Consider the following 17,110-nt stretch of genomic DNA (forward strand, 5'->3'; position numbering starts at 1 on the left):
TGCATGTTCAGGGAAAAAAAAAAACAAAAAAAAACCAACAATCCACAAATAGATGTCCAGTACTAACCTTACTGTACAGTTTCCAATACTATTAGCATTTTGAATACACTCCAGATTAAAAAGGTAGATCAGTATTCCATTAAGCTGTAACTAGCCTTTAAATAACATAATTTCACTTTTTCCAATTAAACCTTGTGTGTGTGTAAACTAACAACTTGATGACCAGTCTAGGTTGAAATACTTAAAAAGCACATTAGCACCAAACTGAAATCCGTTTATAACATCTGGGTCATAAAAATATATTTCCATATCTTTTTGCCTCCATTTTAATGGTTAATATAAATATCCAAGTCAGCTTTCAGTTTCCCTAGTAATCAGCTATACCCAGCTGAGATACGGATCATCTGGTTTTTAATTTACTGTATGGAACTAACACAGACTTTCTTCTTAGTTATGCTAAAACAAAAGAAAACGAAGAAGAGTATAATGTTCAAGGAACAGCAGACTAATATATGGCTATACCCTCTCAATGAACAAGCTACAGTCTTTTGAAGTGGTATGACTCTAAGGGAAGTGAAGTCTCCTTAAATAGTATGGAAGGTTCTGTAATTATAAATCACCTTTGGCTTGGAGATTACTAATGAGAGTATACTCTGAAAAGGGAACCATTAAATAGGTTAGACTACATACTGTAGAAAAGGTTAATGAATAAGGCTGTATTTTAGAATGCAGAGTATTACTGCCAGGTTATATGCTTTAAAATTAAATGTAAATTATGGTAAACATCAACTTTTATTTCCACAGAACTTTTAAAATGTTTTGGTTTCACACAAAAGGGCCCTGTTCAGCATCTTGCTGCCATGGTGTTTTTCTATCTTGACAATTCACTTCCGTGAACAGGCATGCAGCCAACTCAAATGAGACTCAACGCAGTGAAAAGCCCTTCAGGTAAACAGTGTGATAAGCTAAACTGCAAAAACTAGACAATGTTTTTGGACTATGAGGCAGTTGCTATGGAGACAGTTGCTAATTAACTGCATTCAGCCAAGAGAACAAAAGGTTTAAGGGCAGACAGGACTCTGTATCTTAGAGTGAGCAATGCATAACATCTTATGCAATCTGCACATCTCTCATAGCTGGAATACCTGAGGCCTTTGCTTAGGTTGCAAAATACCTTAAGAAATGACAAGTGTGTTTTATTCATTTTAATCTGAATTAATTCTGCAATAGCCATGCTCTATCAGTATTTAAAAAACAAAAAGAGAATCCATACATAAAAGTTATGGATGTCATGAATCAAAATGTATAAAGTCAGAACTATATTTAACATTTACACTTTTTAGGTTCATTCAGTTACTTCTTTCCCATCTAATAAAAAAGGTAAATGAAAATCACTTCTAAGACAACATAATGCACATGATTTATTACTCTCTATTATGTGCTAAGAATAAATTTCAAGCTTAGTGCTCAAAATAATGAATTCTTCATTTCCTCCCTGAACTAAACTGTCAGAAACATGCTGGTCGGAAAGGATGTTGCCTTGCCTCTACTTGATCTAAAGCATGTATTTACAGGTCTGTTGCATCTTAGGCGGGGGTTCCGTTTCGCGGTTATCGCATAAAGCAAAAACCGCGTATAGTCAGAACCCCAAGCCCTTTAAATCCCGCCCGCAGCTCCGGCTGGTGGGACGGGGGGGACATAAAAAGGGCTCCGCCAGGCTTCCCGCCATGGCAGGAAGCCCGGTGGAGCCCTTTAAATGCCCCTCCCCATCCCGCCGCCGGAGCGGCGGGTGGAATTTAAAGGGCTCCACCACGCTTCCCGCTGCGGCGGGGAGCCCAGTGGAGCCCTTTAAATGCTGCCCCCTGTCTCACCGCTGGAGCTGCGGGCGGGATTTAAAGGGCTCCGCCAGCTTCCCGCCCTGGTGGGGAGCCCGGAGGAGCCCTTTAAATCCCACCCGCAGCTCCGACGGTGGGACAGGTGGGGGCATTTAACGGGTCCGAAGCTCCACGGTGGCTGGTGCCTTGGGCCTTTAATTCACCTCAGGGGCTACCAGTGACCTCTGCAGCTGGGAGCCCCCTGAGTGATTTAAAGACCCTGGGACTCCCAGCCACAGCTGGTGCCCCAGGACCTTTAAATCTTGAGGCCACGCCCCCTCCGGGACTCCAGGCCTTTCAGTGTAAAGCTGAAATCACGCATGTTAAATGCGCGTAAGTTGCGAGAGACCTGTACTCTGAAATAAATAGTTTATATTTTGGGGTGGGTATTTCTTATGATTTATTATTTCCACATTTCCAATTAGGTCTACTTTTGAAGACTACTTAAAAACTTCAGCTAGTGTAACATACATTTTACCTGATTTAGTGGTGTTGTCTTAGCAAAGAATGCATTACAGCAATTGTGCATCACCCAATGAAGTCCTATATAGTTTTCAACCTCCATTTCAGAGGAACCATCTCTCTTCTCATGCAGCCCCATGACAGCTGAGATCCGTATTAACAATCCATAGATGGTTGGGTATTTTCAGGGGAGAGCCTCCCAAAGTGGAAATTATATTTCTCTACCCCCATTTTGAAACAGATTGAGATATTTTTCATTTAAGGTATGATGCAAGGCCTATTCTTTTCTCCCTTCCCCTGCCTTTGCTTGGGGGATGCAGATTAGAGCAGTTGGGAAAGTAACTGTAGTAGGCAAATCTCATTTTTTACTTGATATACCGGCTTTAGAAGCCATGTTATGCTGAATGAACATGCAACCAGAGATTTATTTAATGGGAGCATTTGATATATCTATATAGAATTATAATTTAGTGTAAATCCTTCAAGGCAAGGATTGTCCCAGCACAATGGAGCCCTAATCCCAACTCGGGCCTTTGGGCACTATCATAAATAAAAATATTTACTATTACTACTACTACTAAGGAGAGAAATATGTTGTTTACTTCCTTTGATCTTTAACAAGTCTTTTAAATGACAATTTATACACATATATAATATTATCCACTATTACACTGCACCTGCTTCCATGTGTTTTGGTTTAATTGATTGAGCTAGCACTGTTGTCGTGTGTGCAGGTACCGAGGGGATACAGATGGAGTTGTGTTTTTAGCACAACTCTTGTAATTGAAATCTGAAACTATACCCGACTGTTCCCTGTGATACCTAGTTCCAGTGATGTCTATCCTAAGTGACTGCTCAAGAGATCAACAAAGATTAATGAAAATGACTTTCTAATAAAGGTGGAACCTAAATGTACTCAATATATATAAATGTACTAATATACACACACACACACACACACACACACACACACACACACACACACACACACACACTATTATATATATATATTCAGGAACTCACAACAGGCATTTTTATGATTTGTGTACTAATGCTAGGATTTGAAGTTAACTCCTTCTTACGAGGAATGGAATAAGTTCACACCTCATCTAACACTATTATTTTAGCCGGTCTTGTACTCTGCACACTGAACAAGTAAGCAATGCACTAATTTACTACATGAGGGCTTAAAACTTTTTTTTAAATGACATTTTAAATTATGGAGCATCTGCAAACAGATCCTAAATCTGCATGGCACATGGATTTTCAACACCAGCCAATTGAGATTGCCCCTCTACATCTCTCTCACCATTAATCACTAGTCCACATTACTGTACCTCATATTTCTTTTACATAAACAGAGGTCTTCAACATTTTTATACTCCTGCCTAGCAGACAGAAATTATTAGCTATTATATGGCAAACTGAATTTTAAACATAGGGACCCAATTCTGCTCTCAGTTACACTGTCATAAATCGGGAACAACTCCATTAGATTTACAACAGTGTAACTGAGGGGAAATTGAAACCAACATATTTTCTAAACCAGTAATTAAAGATCAGAATTTTAGCTTGGCACATGCCATAAAGACTTGAATGCTCCATGCAAAAAGAAAGTAAACTATTTTCACTACTGCATAGTTATAAGGAAAAATATACACTCCTCTTCCAAAGACTGCAGGCTACTTTAACACTAGGAGACATTTTTTTTTAAAAGAGACTGAAATTACCCTATTTCCAATCCATATAGTAAATAAAAGAAGGTAAGGCACTGGACTAGGACAAGTCAATCGCTCTGTGCTTTGCTTCCCTATTTGTAAAAAGGGTACAAAAGGGTATAATAACCTTCCTTAGGTGTAGTCTACACTGGGGGTGGGGAAGGGGGTAATCGATCTAAGTTACGCAACTTCAGCTACGTGAATAACATAGCTGAAGTCGACGTACTTAGATCTACTTACCACGGTGTTTTCACTGCGGTTAAGTTGACAACTCAGGCTCTCCCATCGACTACGCCTACGCCTCTTGCCCTAGTGGAGTACCGGAGTCGATGGGAGAGCGCTTGGCGGTCTATTTATCGCTGCCCATCGATCGAGCGGGTAATGTAGACATGTCCTATGTCTCTCGTCTGTTTAGACTGCAAGCTCTTTGAGGCAGAATCTGTTTTTCCCTCATGCATAGCACCTGGCAAAATGTTGCCCAGATTTGGCTGGGACCTCTAAATGCTACCATCCTACGAATTATAGATGATGATAACAATAATGGAACTCAACACATTCCTTTCATGTCATTTTAAAAATTGCTCATATTAAAATACTGTTAACAAAAAATAAAAATCTGATACAAAAGAAGAATACCATGAATAGAGAGTCACAGAAATTAACAACTAAAGTGACTTATTGGCTATCCAGCCCATTCCCACCTTGTTACAGATTGTTTCCTTCTTTATAGTCCCCAGGTCTTTGACAAGATTAGTTTTTAAAATATCTCAAAACAATGGTGATTCCCTCACAAGATTATTCAACATTCCAATAGATAGAGCCCTGTTAATTTTTTTAAGAGGAGGAGTGGGCTGCCCTCTGCCATGGCTCTCACTGCCATCTTGGCTGGGCTGATCCGGGCTGAAGTCCCTTCTCCCTGCCTGCCCGTGGACCTGGATAGAGCAGTTCCAGGGTGCTATCGCTGCTCTATCACAGTTGCTGCCCAGATGTCAGCAGCAATGGCAGCTGTGGTTGTGGAGGCCAGCATGGTGGGCTGTGAGCACTGTACTTATTTTGTTTTTTCCACTGTTTTTGTTTTATTTTGTGTTATTCTGCATTTATGAAAAACACACGGATCCACTACTAGATAACACTCAGTAAATTCTCTCTTATATTTAACCTAATTTTACCTTAACACCACCCAATCACTCCTACCTCTATTTTCTCTTCCTAATTATCATGCTCTTTCACAATATCCATTCTGCTACCTTCATTAGTCAGATTCCACCTGGTCTATGCTGGGCTTCCACCAGTGTCAACCTAGCACAAGTCACTGGCAGTTTACAGCTATGGAAAGTGGCTACAATGTTCCCTCTGGAAGGTGGACTAGAAGAGGCCAATACAGCCCCAAAAGTGGGCAGGACTGTCCTAGGAACCTACTAAATCAGCTCATCTCCTAATCAAGCTTCACTGTTAACCTTACAAGGGAGCTTCAATCATAACTTGCCACTCCTTCCCACAGAGGAAAATCCTAAGAGAGGGCACCTCTGCCTGCTCTCCAGGAAGATGAAGTCTCCTGGGGAGCAGCAAGATGCAATTCCCTCTACCCATATTTCTACATATAAATACTTGGCTTATATATTGGAACATTTCCTTGTGGATCCCTTTCATAGCAGACCATATGACCAGCCAGAAGAGCAAACAATCAAGGGCTCTGTGTCAATGGTGGCATTGCATTTGCTTGTTGAGGGCTTATATCTGATCCTCTGTGTTTGACATTTTTTGAAATTGTTTGCTTAGGTAAAAATGTGCCAGGGAGCAGAAGAAGTTATATATTTATTAGTCAACTTTGCATTTCACATTAGTTTTACTAAGAAGTTCATTATGTACTTCATGTCAGTAGTTTCCTGAGGCTGCATGAACAGATGTAAATACAGGCTTTGCCTTAAGGAGATTAAAATTTTGAAGTAAATCTAAAGTTCCCAGAAAGATTAAAGGCATCCACTGAAAAAATTAAAAGATTATTTTTACTGTGAAAACAGGTTTACTACCTGTCCATAGTTGCCTGCAAGAGCTGTAAATGGGGGATGGCCCCACTACTCCCTACTGGATGGAATTGGACTGGCTTAGGTTTACATAGCTCTTCCCTACCACCTGAGTTCATTCCGCTGCTTTTTGGTTTAGGCGATACACGCCTATGGCAGAAGTCTCAGATGGTCTCTTCTTCAGATGGCCAGGGATGGCTTTGTCGTCATGTTTTTATTCTACCCATCCGGAATTATTTGTATTAATTTTATTAGACAACTTATAGTGTGTTTTTCTTTTATACAGTAACCAAATGCAAGCTAATGTTAAAGTATAAACAAACAAAAATAAAAAGATTTCAGACAATCAAGTCTGAATTGCTTCAGGTTTGTTAGAATGAGTACAACGAATTCAAGTCTTGAAAATAGTGTTCAGGGATTCCTTGAGAATTTAGTTTAATTTAATTCTCCCACTTCCATGCAGGTAAGTAGGGATACATTTTGAATCTGCTGCACGCTGTAGTGCCTCTACTCCCAAAATCATCATATATCCAGTCTATAATGCTTTGCAAAGGGATGCAGATGCCCAGGATTCAGCCCAGCACAATTCCATTATCTCTCACTTAGCCTAAGATGTATCCCCAGATCTGACAGAACATGTTTTCACTATGCTGAGAGAAAACTCCTTAGCAATAATGTATCTACTTTGATCCATTTGGGATTGGTTGCTTTTGAAGTTGCCTGCCCTCTCTGGTTTGATCCAAGCAGCACAACTGAACAATCTGAAGTTAGATCTGAAGAGTACACGAGATTTCCTGTTTTCATGGCTCATTATATAACGTTGAATCTCTGCACAACTATGTCTTTGACAATGTTAGGAGCAGGATAAAGCAAATTTGGCACCAATTCCTGGCGTATACAGCAATAATACAGGCAATTAAAACAAAAACAGTTTACTCCTCACTGCTAACCTCCAAAGGCTCCTATAAATTTCATTTATTCTCCTTACTATGCAAAACAGCCACAAAGATAACTTGGGCTACATCAGACAACAGAGTGGTTCAGCAGAGTAAAGGTTTAAAGGAGTTATTACTATTAATAAAAATCCTACATATAGTGCTGTAAATTCCACAGAGCTTTACAAATGTTGGGCCTAGTTCTGTGCTGACTTATGCTCTATGCAAACTCAGTGACATCCACTGGGTTGTACAGGTATAAGTTCTGATGAACTAGAGACATGAGTAGTCTATAAAGAGGCCACCAAAAAATACAAACACTGACTATACCCAGGAGACTCCTCAAAGGCTTGACCTATACAGTGGTGGTTGTGGGAATGTGCTAATTGCTACAGGAGCATCTCTGAGCCTTCTGAATAGAAGATTCAAGTGCTGACTGGAGTCTTCTCTATGTAAAATCCTGATAGACTGTTTTACTGCCACCCTTAGGTGGTGCTGCAGAGAAAAGAAGGAAAATTGACTATTCTCTGGGGGTTTCTATTTCTTTGTGAATTCAGGGGCCACCACTCTGCCCTCTACAACCAACTTCATTGGTACAGCCTGAGCCAAGACAGTAACATCAGTTCCCTACATTTTAAAAGTGTATTCAGTTTGGCACCTGCATATTTATGTTCGCTCTCCCCTCTTCCTCTCCCCGCCCCCTTGCCACCAGATTATTTTTCTAACAAAATATATCCTTTGCTTAAACTGGCATAATAATTTTAGAGTGCCCAGGGCTAGAAGAGGCTTTTGGGGCTACTTGTTCCATTTGAACACACTCCAAATTGTTTGGATCTAAGAAATGTTTAACTCCTTAATTTAAAACATACATTTAGAGTAAAATCAACTGATGATGTCCACTCGTCAATGTTGCTTTCTGCTGTTCAAGACTGACTGTCCTGCATTATATAATGTGTGTGGTATTAAAAAATTCACACAATAGTACGACTACTTCCGCTCCGAGGGCCTCTCAAAAATCACGTGTGTATCTCATGAGGAAATCCCTGCAAGCAACATTTAAAATTAAATATTAGTTCTGTGCAACATAGCCTCAGGAGCCAATGCAAGAATCATCTGACCACTGTGGCATTTGCTCTGGAAAAGTTTTGTAGAGCTCTCTTCCCCCAGAGCATCTGAGAGAGATGTAGGATGGCATAGGTTAGGGGAAAACCCCATTTCTCTGAGAGACTGCACATCCCACAAAGATCAGAGATTCTGTGAAAGCTCTTCGCTTTTCCATTTCCCCTTTTGATCAGTAGTTCTGTTTGTGGCCAGTCCAAAATCAGACAGGTCCAGTAGAAAAAGCATTCAGGTGGAGTTCTCCCATCACTGTTCTACAAGGCACTGGTGAGACCTCATCTGGAATACTGTGTACAGTTCTGGTCTCCCATGTTTAAGAAGGATAAATTCAAACTGGAACAGGTGCAGAGAAGGGCTACTAAGATGATTCGAGGAATGGAAAACCTGTCTTATGAAAGGAGACTCAAAGAGCTTGACTTGTTCAGCCTAAGCAAAAGAAGGCTGAGGGGAGATATGATTATAAATATTCCTCTATAAATATATCAGAGGGATAAATATCAGAGAGGGAGAGGAATTATTTAAGCTCAGTACCAATGTGGACACAAGAACAAATGGATATAAACTGGCCATCAGGAAGTTTAGACTTGAAATTAGATGAAGGTTTCTAACCATCAGAGGAGTGAAGTTCTGGAACAGCCTTTCAAGCGGTGTAGTGGGGGCAAAAGACATATCTGGCTTCAAGACTAAGCTTGATAAGCTTATGGAGGGGATGGTATAATGAGATAGGCCTTTGACTATTAGCGGTAAATATGCCCAATGGCTTGTGATGGGATGTTGGATGGGGTGGGATCTGAGTTACTACAGAGAATTTTTCCTGGGGTCTGGCTGGTGAGTCTTGCCCACATGCTCAGGGTTTAGCCGATAGCCACATTTGGGGTCGGGAAGGAATTTTCCTCCAGGACAGATTGGCAGAGGCCCTGGGGGTTTTTCGCCTTCCTCTACAGCATGGGGCACAGGTCACTTGCTGGAAGATTCTCTGCACCTTGAAGTCTTTAAACCATGATTTGAGGACTTCAGTGGCTCAGACACAGGTTTGATACAGGAGTGGGTGGGTGAGATTCTGTAGCCTGTGTTGTGCAGGAGGTCATACTAGATGATCATAATGGTCCCTTCTGACCTTAAAGTCTATGAGTCTATGATCTACAAGGTTCAGGTGCCTATGTTTTGGCCAATCAGCTCATAGATCAAAGTTCCATGTTACATGAAAGGCTGACAGTGGGCCTATTTCCACAGTGTCCCCTTGATTACTGATGTAAGCCATAGCAGTGGTGTTGTCAGGCTAAGTTCTGACTGGTTTTCCTTTTAGCCAGTCTTAAAACTATAACAGTGCTCTCTTTGCTGTTCGCATCTCTCTTGTTGAAAGACTGAGTCAGGCTCTCCCACCTCTACCCCCCCTTTAATATGGCCCTCTTCCTTGAGATACTCATTAGAAAGCATGTGCCCCTAAACTGGGACATTTGTATCTACTGAAAAACCAAATCACTCTCCACATTCCAGTGGTAACACCTTCCCAAAGAAAGGCGTTATTGTAGCCTGGTCTGGATTTTGCAAGACAGGTTTGACCAATATTTGAATCTGGGAGAAATCTCCAGAGCAGTTTCATATAGAGGTTATCAAATTGCTCCTCATCCAGGTTATCTTTTACAATCCTTAAAAGCCTGTGGGGCTTACACTGTGGCACCATTGTTCCTGCATAGTCTTCTTCTGGACTGGAAAAATTTCTGACCTATAGCATTTTTAAGAGGGACCCTAGTTATTGGAACATATGATCTCAAAAGGAAAAGGAAGAGTGCATTTTCTACTACAATCACTATCCCTCTGGGTTTTTCCACATATCCATTCGATCTCATGATCTTTTCGATGCTAGGCTACTGATTCCCCCGGTACAGCAGACTTATCTATTTTAGCTATCCAATGCATGCCCCCTCCCAATGTTGCAAATTAATTTCTTAAGAATAGCTTATTGCAAACAGCTATGTGCAGTTACAGGATCTCAGGTTACAGTAGTAGTATCAACCTTGGAGGAAAAATGGACTAAACTTGTATAAATCACACTCAACAATCTTTTAACAAATGTCCTGGATGTTCTACTGAGCTCATATTATTCTAGTTCTGATACATTCCACTAAGCCAAAAAGGAATCCTCCCATTCGCAAAATGTGTACATTTAGGTCAACCCATTGTTAATAATTACATTTTCATAAAGAGAAAAATTGCTCTGATCTCCATTCTGCATCACTAGGAATGGATGTTGAGTGATGCCAGCCTCTCAGATTCCTGAGATGAACATACCACCTTATCGTGCAGAAAGTTAGTCTCTGCTTGGTACAATGAAAGAGAATTCAGATGGAAACTCTGCTCTATAGATGAGTACCAAACACTGCAAAACCTGTTGAGAGATTGCACAGAGCTGACCTGTTCTGCTTCACAATAAAGGGTTTATATAGGGCTTTCTGCATCTGTTTTGCATAACTAAGTAGAGAGGGAACAGTACGGCAAAAAGGGATAAGACTTCTAAAATTAACTCTCAAATATTATCCTGCTCTTGCTTGGTGCACAATTCTGTAGCAGCTCTCCTCTGGAGTATGTTATTCCATATATCCAGTGGAGGCACTCCAGCATTTATGTCATGTATGATTCTTCAACCCACAGATTCACTTCTTCCCACTGTCTTCTCCCACCAGCTTCATAGGTAGGAGCCCTTATCTTTTAAGGCAGTGCTCTTTAGGCACTGTTCACACTGTCCCTGATCATTGAGTTCTACCTCTCCATCTCAATTCCTGGTTAGAGAAACATTTAATCCAGAGAGACCAAGGTACAAAAACTAAACTGGTCTCCCAGGTCTCTCGCAACTTACGCGCATTTAACATGCGTGATTTCAGCTTTATGCTGAAAGGCCTGGAGTCCCGGAGGGGGCGTGGCCTCAAGATTTAAAGGTCCTGGGGCACCAGCTGTGGCTGGGAGTCCCAGGGTCTTTAAATCACTCAGGGGGCTCCCAGCTGCAGAGGTGATTAGTAGCCTGTGGGGCAAATTAAAGGGCCCAAGGCAAGAGCCACCGTGGAGCTTCGGACCCTTTAAATGCCCCCATCCGCCCCACCGCCGGAGCTGCGGGTGGGATTTAAAGGGCTCCTCCGGGCTCCCCACCAGGGTGGGAAGCCTGGCGGAGCCCTTTAAACCCCGCCCGCAGCTCCGGCGGTGGGACAGGGGGCGGCATTTAAAGGGCTCCACCAGGCTCTCCGCTGCATTTTGTGTATGTTGCTGTGAGACAGAAAATACAAGAGCACATCTTTGCACAACGATTGCAATAACAGATGAATAAACATGCAACCTGACACCCCACACCTGCTATTTCATCACTCTAAATACCGTATGCACATTCAAATATATTTCATAGAGTGCAAACTTTATAAGGTAGTAATATCTTTATAGAAGCAGTAACTGTTTTGGAAACTTTCAAATTAAAAGCAAAAATAAAAAATAATTGTTAACAAGTTAGTATTGTTTCATTAAGCTATTCACCTAATAGTTTCCTGATAAACACCTAGATAGAGCAAGGGAAGGGTATTGACCTACAATGTCACATAAGCCTTATGGAATCGGACTTTTTGCTGGTGTATTAGCTGTGAGAAGTTCCATTTGAAGTTCCATTAATATTAGTATGGTGCTTTGGAGATGAAAAGTGCTGTTATGAATCTTGCAATATTCTATTTGCCTAGGCAGAGTATTTTTATTTGATGAGTGAATAAGATACCATTAGTTTTTTCATTACTATTCTGGTAAGGACAGACCCATAGCTTTTGTGCCTACTACATTTATATAACAGTTTTGCAAGGCTGCAATATACTCTTACACCTTTGCATTGGGCTTATTAATCTTTGTAGAATATGTAAACAGCTTTGTTACATTTTTCATAAAACTATCAATAAATTTGTCCAGTAGCTTTGTTTCCTACACAGATACATTTGCTTCATCACTCAAGATCTTTTTACAGGATAATTGCTTTTTTTTTTAATTTAAAAAATTAAATAAACTATTTTTCCTATTATATACAATAGCCGTCTTTGCTGTCTTGAGGATAAGTTAATATTGTTAGTAAAGTATCGGCATGTCTAGAGGCATTATCACACTTAATGACTATTCTGAATTACTTTTATATCATCCCCAAAGTGCTACCAAAGATATATCTCTTAATATAGCTACATTTTAGATGAATGAAAACAAACACACTGGACCAAATTAATTCCCGCTGTAATGCCACTGACTTCAGGGTTGTTACACCAGGGATGAATCAGAGATGCATTTCACTTCAGAATCTCTGCAGCCTTCATTCTTCTAATCTTTCCATAACAATCTTTGCAGGAACAGAGACAAGTACAGGCAAGTATCCTGCCAATAAGTGAGTTAACAGGAATCGCTACAAGTAACTAAACTGTCAACTGAAAAAGAACCAACAATTTGAACTAAGTACAAACACAGAAAGACAATGCTGTGTAATGGATTATGGGTTTTACAGAGTTTTAGAACATAAAGACAGAAATTCATGATTGTTTATTTATGGGAGGGGAAATAAGTCCTGCAGTCTCACACTTCCTATTTATAAATAGTATTTGTATTTTGTCAATACTTTTCTTAATGCAATTAAAGACAAAACAAAACAAAAAATCCCTCACACACCAAAGGCTTTGCATGGCAAATTTGAGTAATGTGGTAACCTACTTCTTCCTTACTTATTTCTTCAAAAAGTGAGCAGCAGGTACTCAGCAATTTTCAGGCTGAGGTTCTCCATCCTTGGTCAAACTTTCATATTCACTTCTATTTTCTGACTGTAGTCACTCCTTTATCAGTAACAACAATAAAACCATCATTGAGGGGGAAAAGATGGAACTATGGGTGCCACTGTTCTGCAGAAACCATCTTCTCTATTCGTTCGACTATTACTGGCCACTCTCTTTCTTTTAGGAATTTCCTAACCAATATTCCTGGCATGAATACTAGCCTAAAATAAGTTAAGTATTTTCGTTTTTCACCCAATTATTTCCCTGAGTCAAAGTTCAGGAGTTTCCAAATGCTTTGTTGTATGGTTTCCATGATAGAGTGAGGGGCCATAAAGCAGCTAAGAGAAGGCCATGGCATAACAGAAGACATCACTGTTTCCTTGCATCTCACATTTCTTTTCTCCATGGATCCTCCGGATCTGCAGTAGTGGGAGAGCAAATCTTCCTCCCAACCCAAACCACATAGTCCTCAAATCCTTCTTCTCTGTAGGGTGCAATGTCCAGAAAAGTTCTGAGCCTCTTGATACAGTCCCACGGGTTACTTTTCATAGAAGGGCTGGAGTAGAGGGAGAATGACCTGGGCCGAAGAGGAAATGGAATGGCTTTGTCCCACTCCTTCAAAAAAACATTACAAAAGTGTGGAAGAACAGTTGAAGAAAAGCTGTCACATTCATAAAACGCAGAAGCCAGAGATATCCCTCAATGCCAGAAGTAGAATTGACACAGCAGCCCACATTTCCTTCTTCAGAGAGGACAACCCACACACATCTTCACTGCAGAGATGGGATTTACAAAAATCCCAGTAGTGCCTACACACCCATGAAGTCAAAAGTAAGTAAGTAAGTGAAGAACACTCACCCAACGAAATTAATGAGCTCCACTCCTAAGGACTGTTCAAGATAATCACAAAAAAAGAGAGTCTGCCTTCTGCTGAAACTAAAATATCTTATTAAATCTACAGTGGAGACGTTTAAAAACCTTTCACGAAAACAGATTCCTCCCTTCTTCAAAATATCCCTTCTTTGAAAAAGAAAATCACAACTGCCCTAACTTGAGCCCATCACAGAGAGATCATTACATTTGTCTTTATAGAAAATCATATTTATTCTAGGGTCTACATTTGAAGGTAATTTCGGTCGGAAAATGAAATGGTGCTATCTTGACCTTTTGTCTTGCAGGGTTCATGAATTACCGACACATTACAAAATGCCCCAACCCCGCGGAAGCTTTGAAATATCGTAATGTCTTTCTCGTAAGAGAAATAAACTTGGTATGCCACTAAAAGGCATTAAATTATTTTCATTCTGCCACACAGAATCTAAAACACTTACGCTGTTTTGATTTCAAAATCCTTGGAGAACAATTATGCTCTTAGGACCATAAGACTCTATTATAAAGTCCTCAGAAACCTAGCATGACTTCAATAAATCCTCAAAACACTACAAAGCAGTTACTCAGCTTGAAGAATGAAAACGAGTTCATCCACGAAAAAGTCAGGATGTAAATACTACTCATACAGCTTTCTGCATTTCCTAACATATTTCTTCTTCAAAATTATGGCAACATTTTAAATCAAAGTTGCAATACCATATATGTTCTTAATTTTCATATAAATTAATACTAAAACATTTATTTAGGGTTTGTAATTATATTCAAAATAACACTTCTGTGTTTTATATAATGACAGATGCGGCAGATATGGTTTATGGCATTTATTGTCAATTAACGATGCATATTTATTGCATAGATAGTGTTATATAAATATATATATATTTAGGATTCAGTACAATTGTCTTATTAAACCTACAGCAGGGGATTGTTAAAAAGTAAAGTCCTTACATGTACAAATGTGTGTTTTCATTAAAACACAAAAATGCACATTACGAATGCATTACTTCCTGCAGAAGGAGATCTAAAAAGAAAAAAATACATTTCAGAAGTCATTACTGTAAATTACCTATGGATTATGGGACTCTGACTTAAAAAATTGTGTCAACACTATTTTTAGCAGACAAGAATGTCCATGTATAAGTACAGTCTTTCACTATAAATATATAATAAACAGGTTTGCAAGTATATCTCTAAGTCATTCCAGAGAAAGCACAAACAATTAATTAAACTAATTTTTCATCCTTTTTTAAAGAGTAACAACAAAAACATTTCAATCAAAATAGAGGGAAATTACAGGGGAAGGAGGAACAACGAGAGAAAGAAAAAAGACCTATATTCTCAGATATTAAAAAAAAAAAAAAAAAAAATCAATCCAGCTGGAAAACAGGGCCTAGAAACTTTCTGCCAACAGCAGCTGAGAAGCTTCATCACAAGTCTATTTTTCCAGACATTATGTTTCATTTGGCTGCAAGGGTCACATGACAGCTGCAAACTAACGCCTTAAGGTTTGTTTCTGCCTCGCTGGGACACTGACAGGCTGTGAGAGACTCCCAAACGCCACAGAAAGACATTTTTTTCCTTGTTTCCATTACATCATCCAACCAGTACTGGGGAAGGGGGCACAGCTGGTGGCAGCTGCAGTACCATCTGCTTTCTCCTTACAGTGCCTGCTAGTTTGCTCTGTAGGTTCCTACTGATATTGACGGAGAAGGCACTTTGTTAAAGACACAACATGCCATTATGTGACAGATATTTACAATTATTTAGGAACAAATTACTCTAAAGATCAGGAAAGCTGCATCAATGCATCAGGTAGACTCCTGATCATTTTTAATCATAACAGTACAAAACCACAAACACTAAAACACTCCATGATTAATAGAATCAAAGTGCACAGGAACAACCCACCATCTGCCTTTTACTATATGAACAGCCAAAACTAAAACTCTACAGTCAGCAATATTTGCAAAAGTTAAAAAAAAAAAAAAAACAACTCTCCAAAGTCAGAGATTAGCTGGAGCAAACTGGAAAGGCAACAAAACAATATTGGGGTAATATGTATGCGTAGGTGTCTGTATTGTTAAATGGACTCAGAACATGATATAATTTAGTAGTTCACAAAGAGAAAAAACCTTGCATCACTCACTGAGAGGACTGTGAAAGTGACAAGAACTTTATCACTTCTTTAATAAAGTGCTATACATTTTATTGTGCTATCACTGTACTTCCAGATGATGGTTCAAGTTGATTTTATTTTACTGCATCGTTTATTGAAAAATGAAGAGTGCTTACATATTCTTTATGCACAAGGAGTCACATATTTAAAAACCTTTTAAAAATACTTGTTCAGCCACACTGTAGACACAGCTGCAGAACTGTAAATTTAATGATTGTATCTTTTCTACCAATCACGAACCGAGGTCTGGACAGATGGGTAACTGAATGCTCTGGAACTCTGTTAACTTCAGAGTTCTGTTTTACACTGGCGTATCTGGAGATCAGTATCTAGTCTTTTGTCTAGATACAGGTTTGGCTGTGTGCATCTCATCAGATAATTATTTCAAAAGGTTAAATTTGCACTACTTACCATACATTTTACCTTCATCTGATAAGATGATTTTCCTCCTCCCACATGGTGGATAGATAGCTAGAGCCTCCTGAAAGCTCTGTTCAATGTCAGGGCTCCAGACACCTTCTGCATCATTGTCAATAGGTTTATCTGCAGAATCACTCATTCTTTCAATGTCTTCGGCAGGGCTTTCGCTGCCGCTCCAGCTGCTGGGCTCAATGATGGTGGCTGGGGTCTCCAAGCCTAAGCCTGGAGTCTTAAAGAAAATAAACCTAAAAAACAAACAAACAAAAAATATATTAAAGATATGGAACTTAACATGAACATTCCTTGACTACTCCCAACTCTAAAATAACTTGCACAGAGCTTGCCAGCAATGGGCACAATGTGAAAGTGCTATTGTGATTAATGAGTTTGTAAAAACCCAATAAAAAGTAAAATACAAACACAATTCCATCCCAAAACATTTGCAGTATGAATGTCTTGAAACAAAAACCATTAGCCACACTTCACTTTTTCTGCACCACTATATATAGGAATATGGTATCAAGTTACACTATGTTTAAAAAGTAACCTGGTGAATACCTAATACTGAAAAAAAATCAGTTGAATGTAATATATTCAATTTGGATTTTCATTGGAAGCCTTAAAATAATGGGGCAGATCTTCAGTTGGTACAAATTCGTGTCACTCCACCAACTTCAACAGAAGTACACTGGTTTACCTTAATGAGGATCCAGGCC

The 17,110-nt window shown here is 39.5% G+C and overlaps 1 protein-coding gene across 2 annotated transcripts in view; it reads right to left on the reverse strand.

The window, feature by feature from the left end:
• The window catches only part of TEAD1 (TEA domain transcription factor 1), a 154,555-nt gene extending 137,925 nt beyond the window's left edge, over nt 1-16,630 (reverse strand). For both annotated transcript variants that reach the window (XM_030560343.1, XM_030560342.1), the window contains exon 1: nt 16,386-16,630. In XM_030560343.1, coding sequence (XP_030416203.1) covers nt 16,386-16,533 — 148 coding nt within the window. In that variant the 5' untranslated portion in view covers nt 16,534-16,630. The remainder of the gene's footprint in view (nt 1-16,385) is intronic.
• Nucleotides 16,631-17,110: the final 480 nt, after the last annotated feature.

Source organism: Gopherus evgoodei, chromosome 4 (genome assembly GCF_007399415.2).
Source record: "Gopherus evgoodei ecotype Sinaloan lineage chromosome 4, rGopEvg1_v1.p, whole genome shotgun sequence".
Lineage (NCBI taxonomy): Eukaryota > Metazoa > Chordata > Testudines > Testudinidae > Gopherus > Gopherus evgoodei.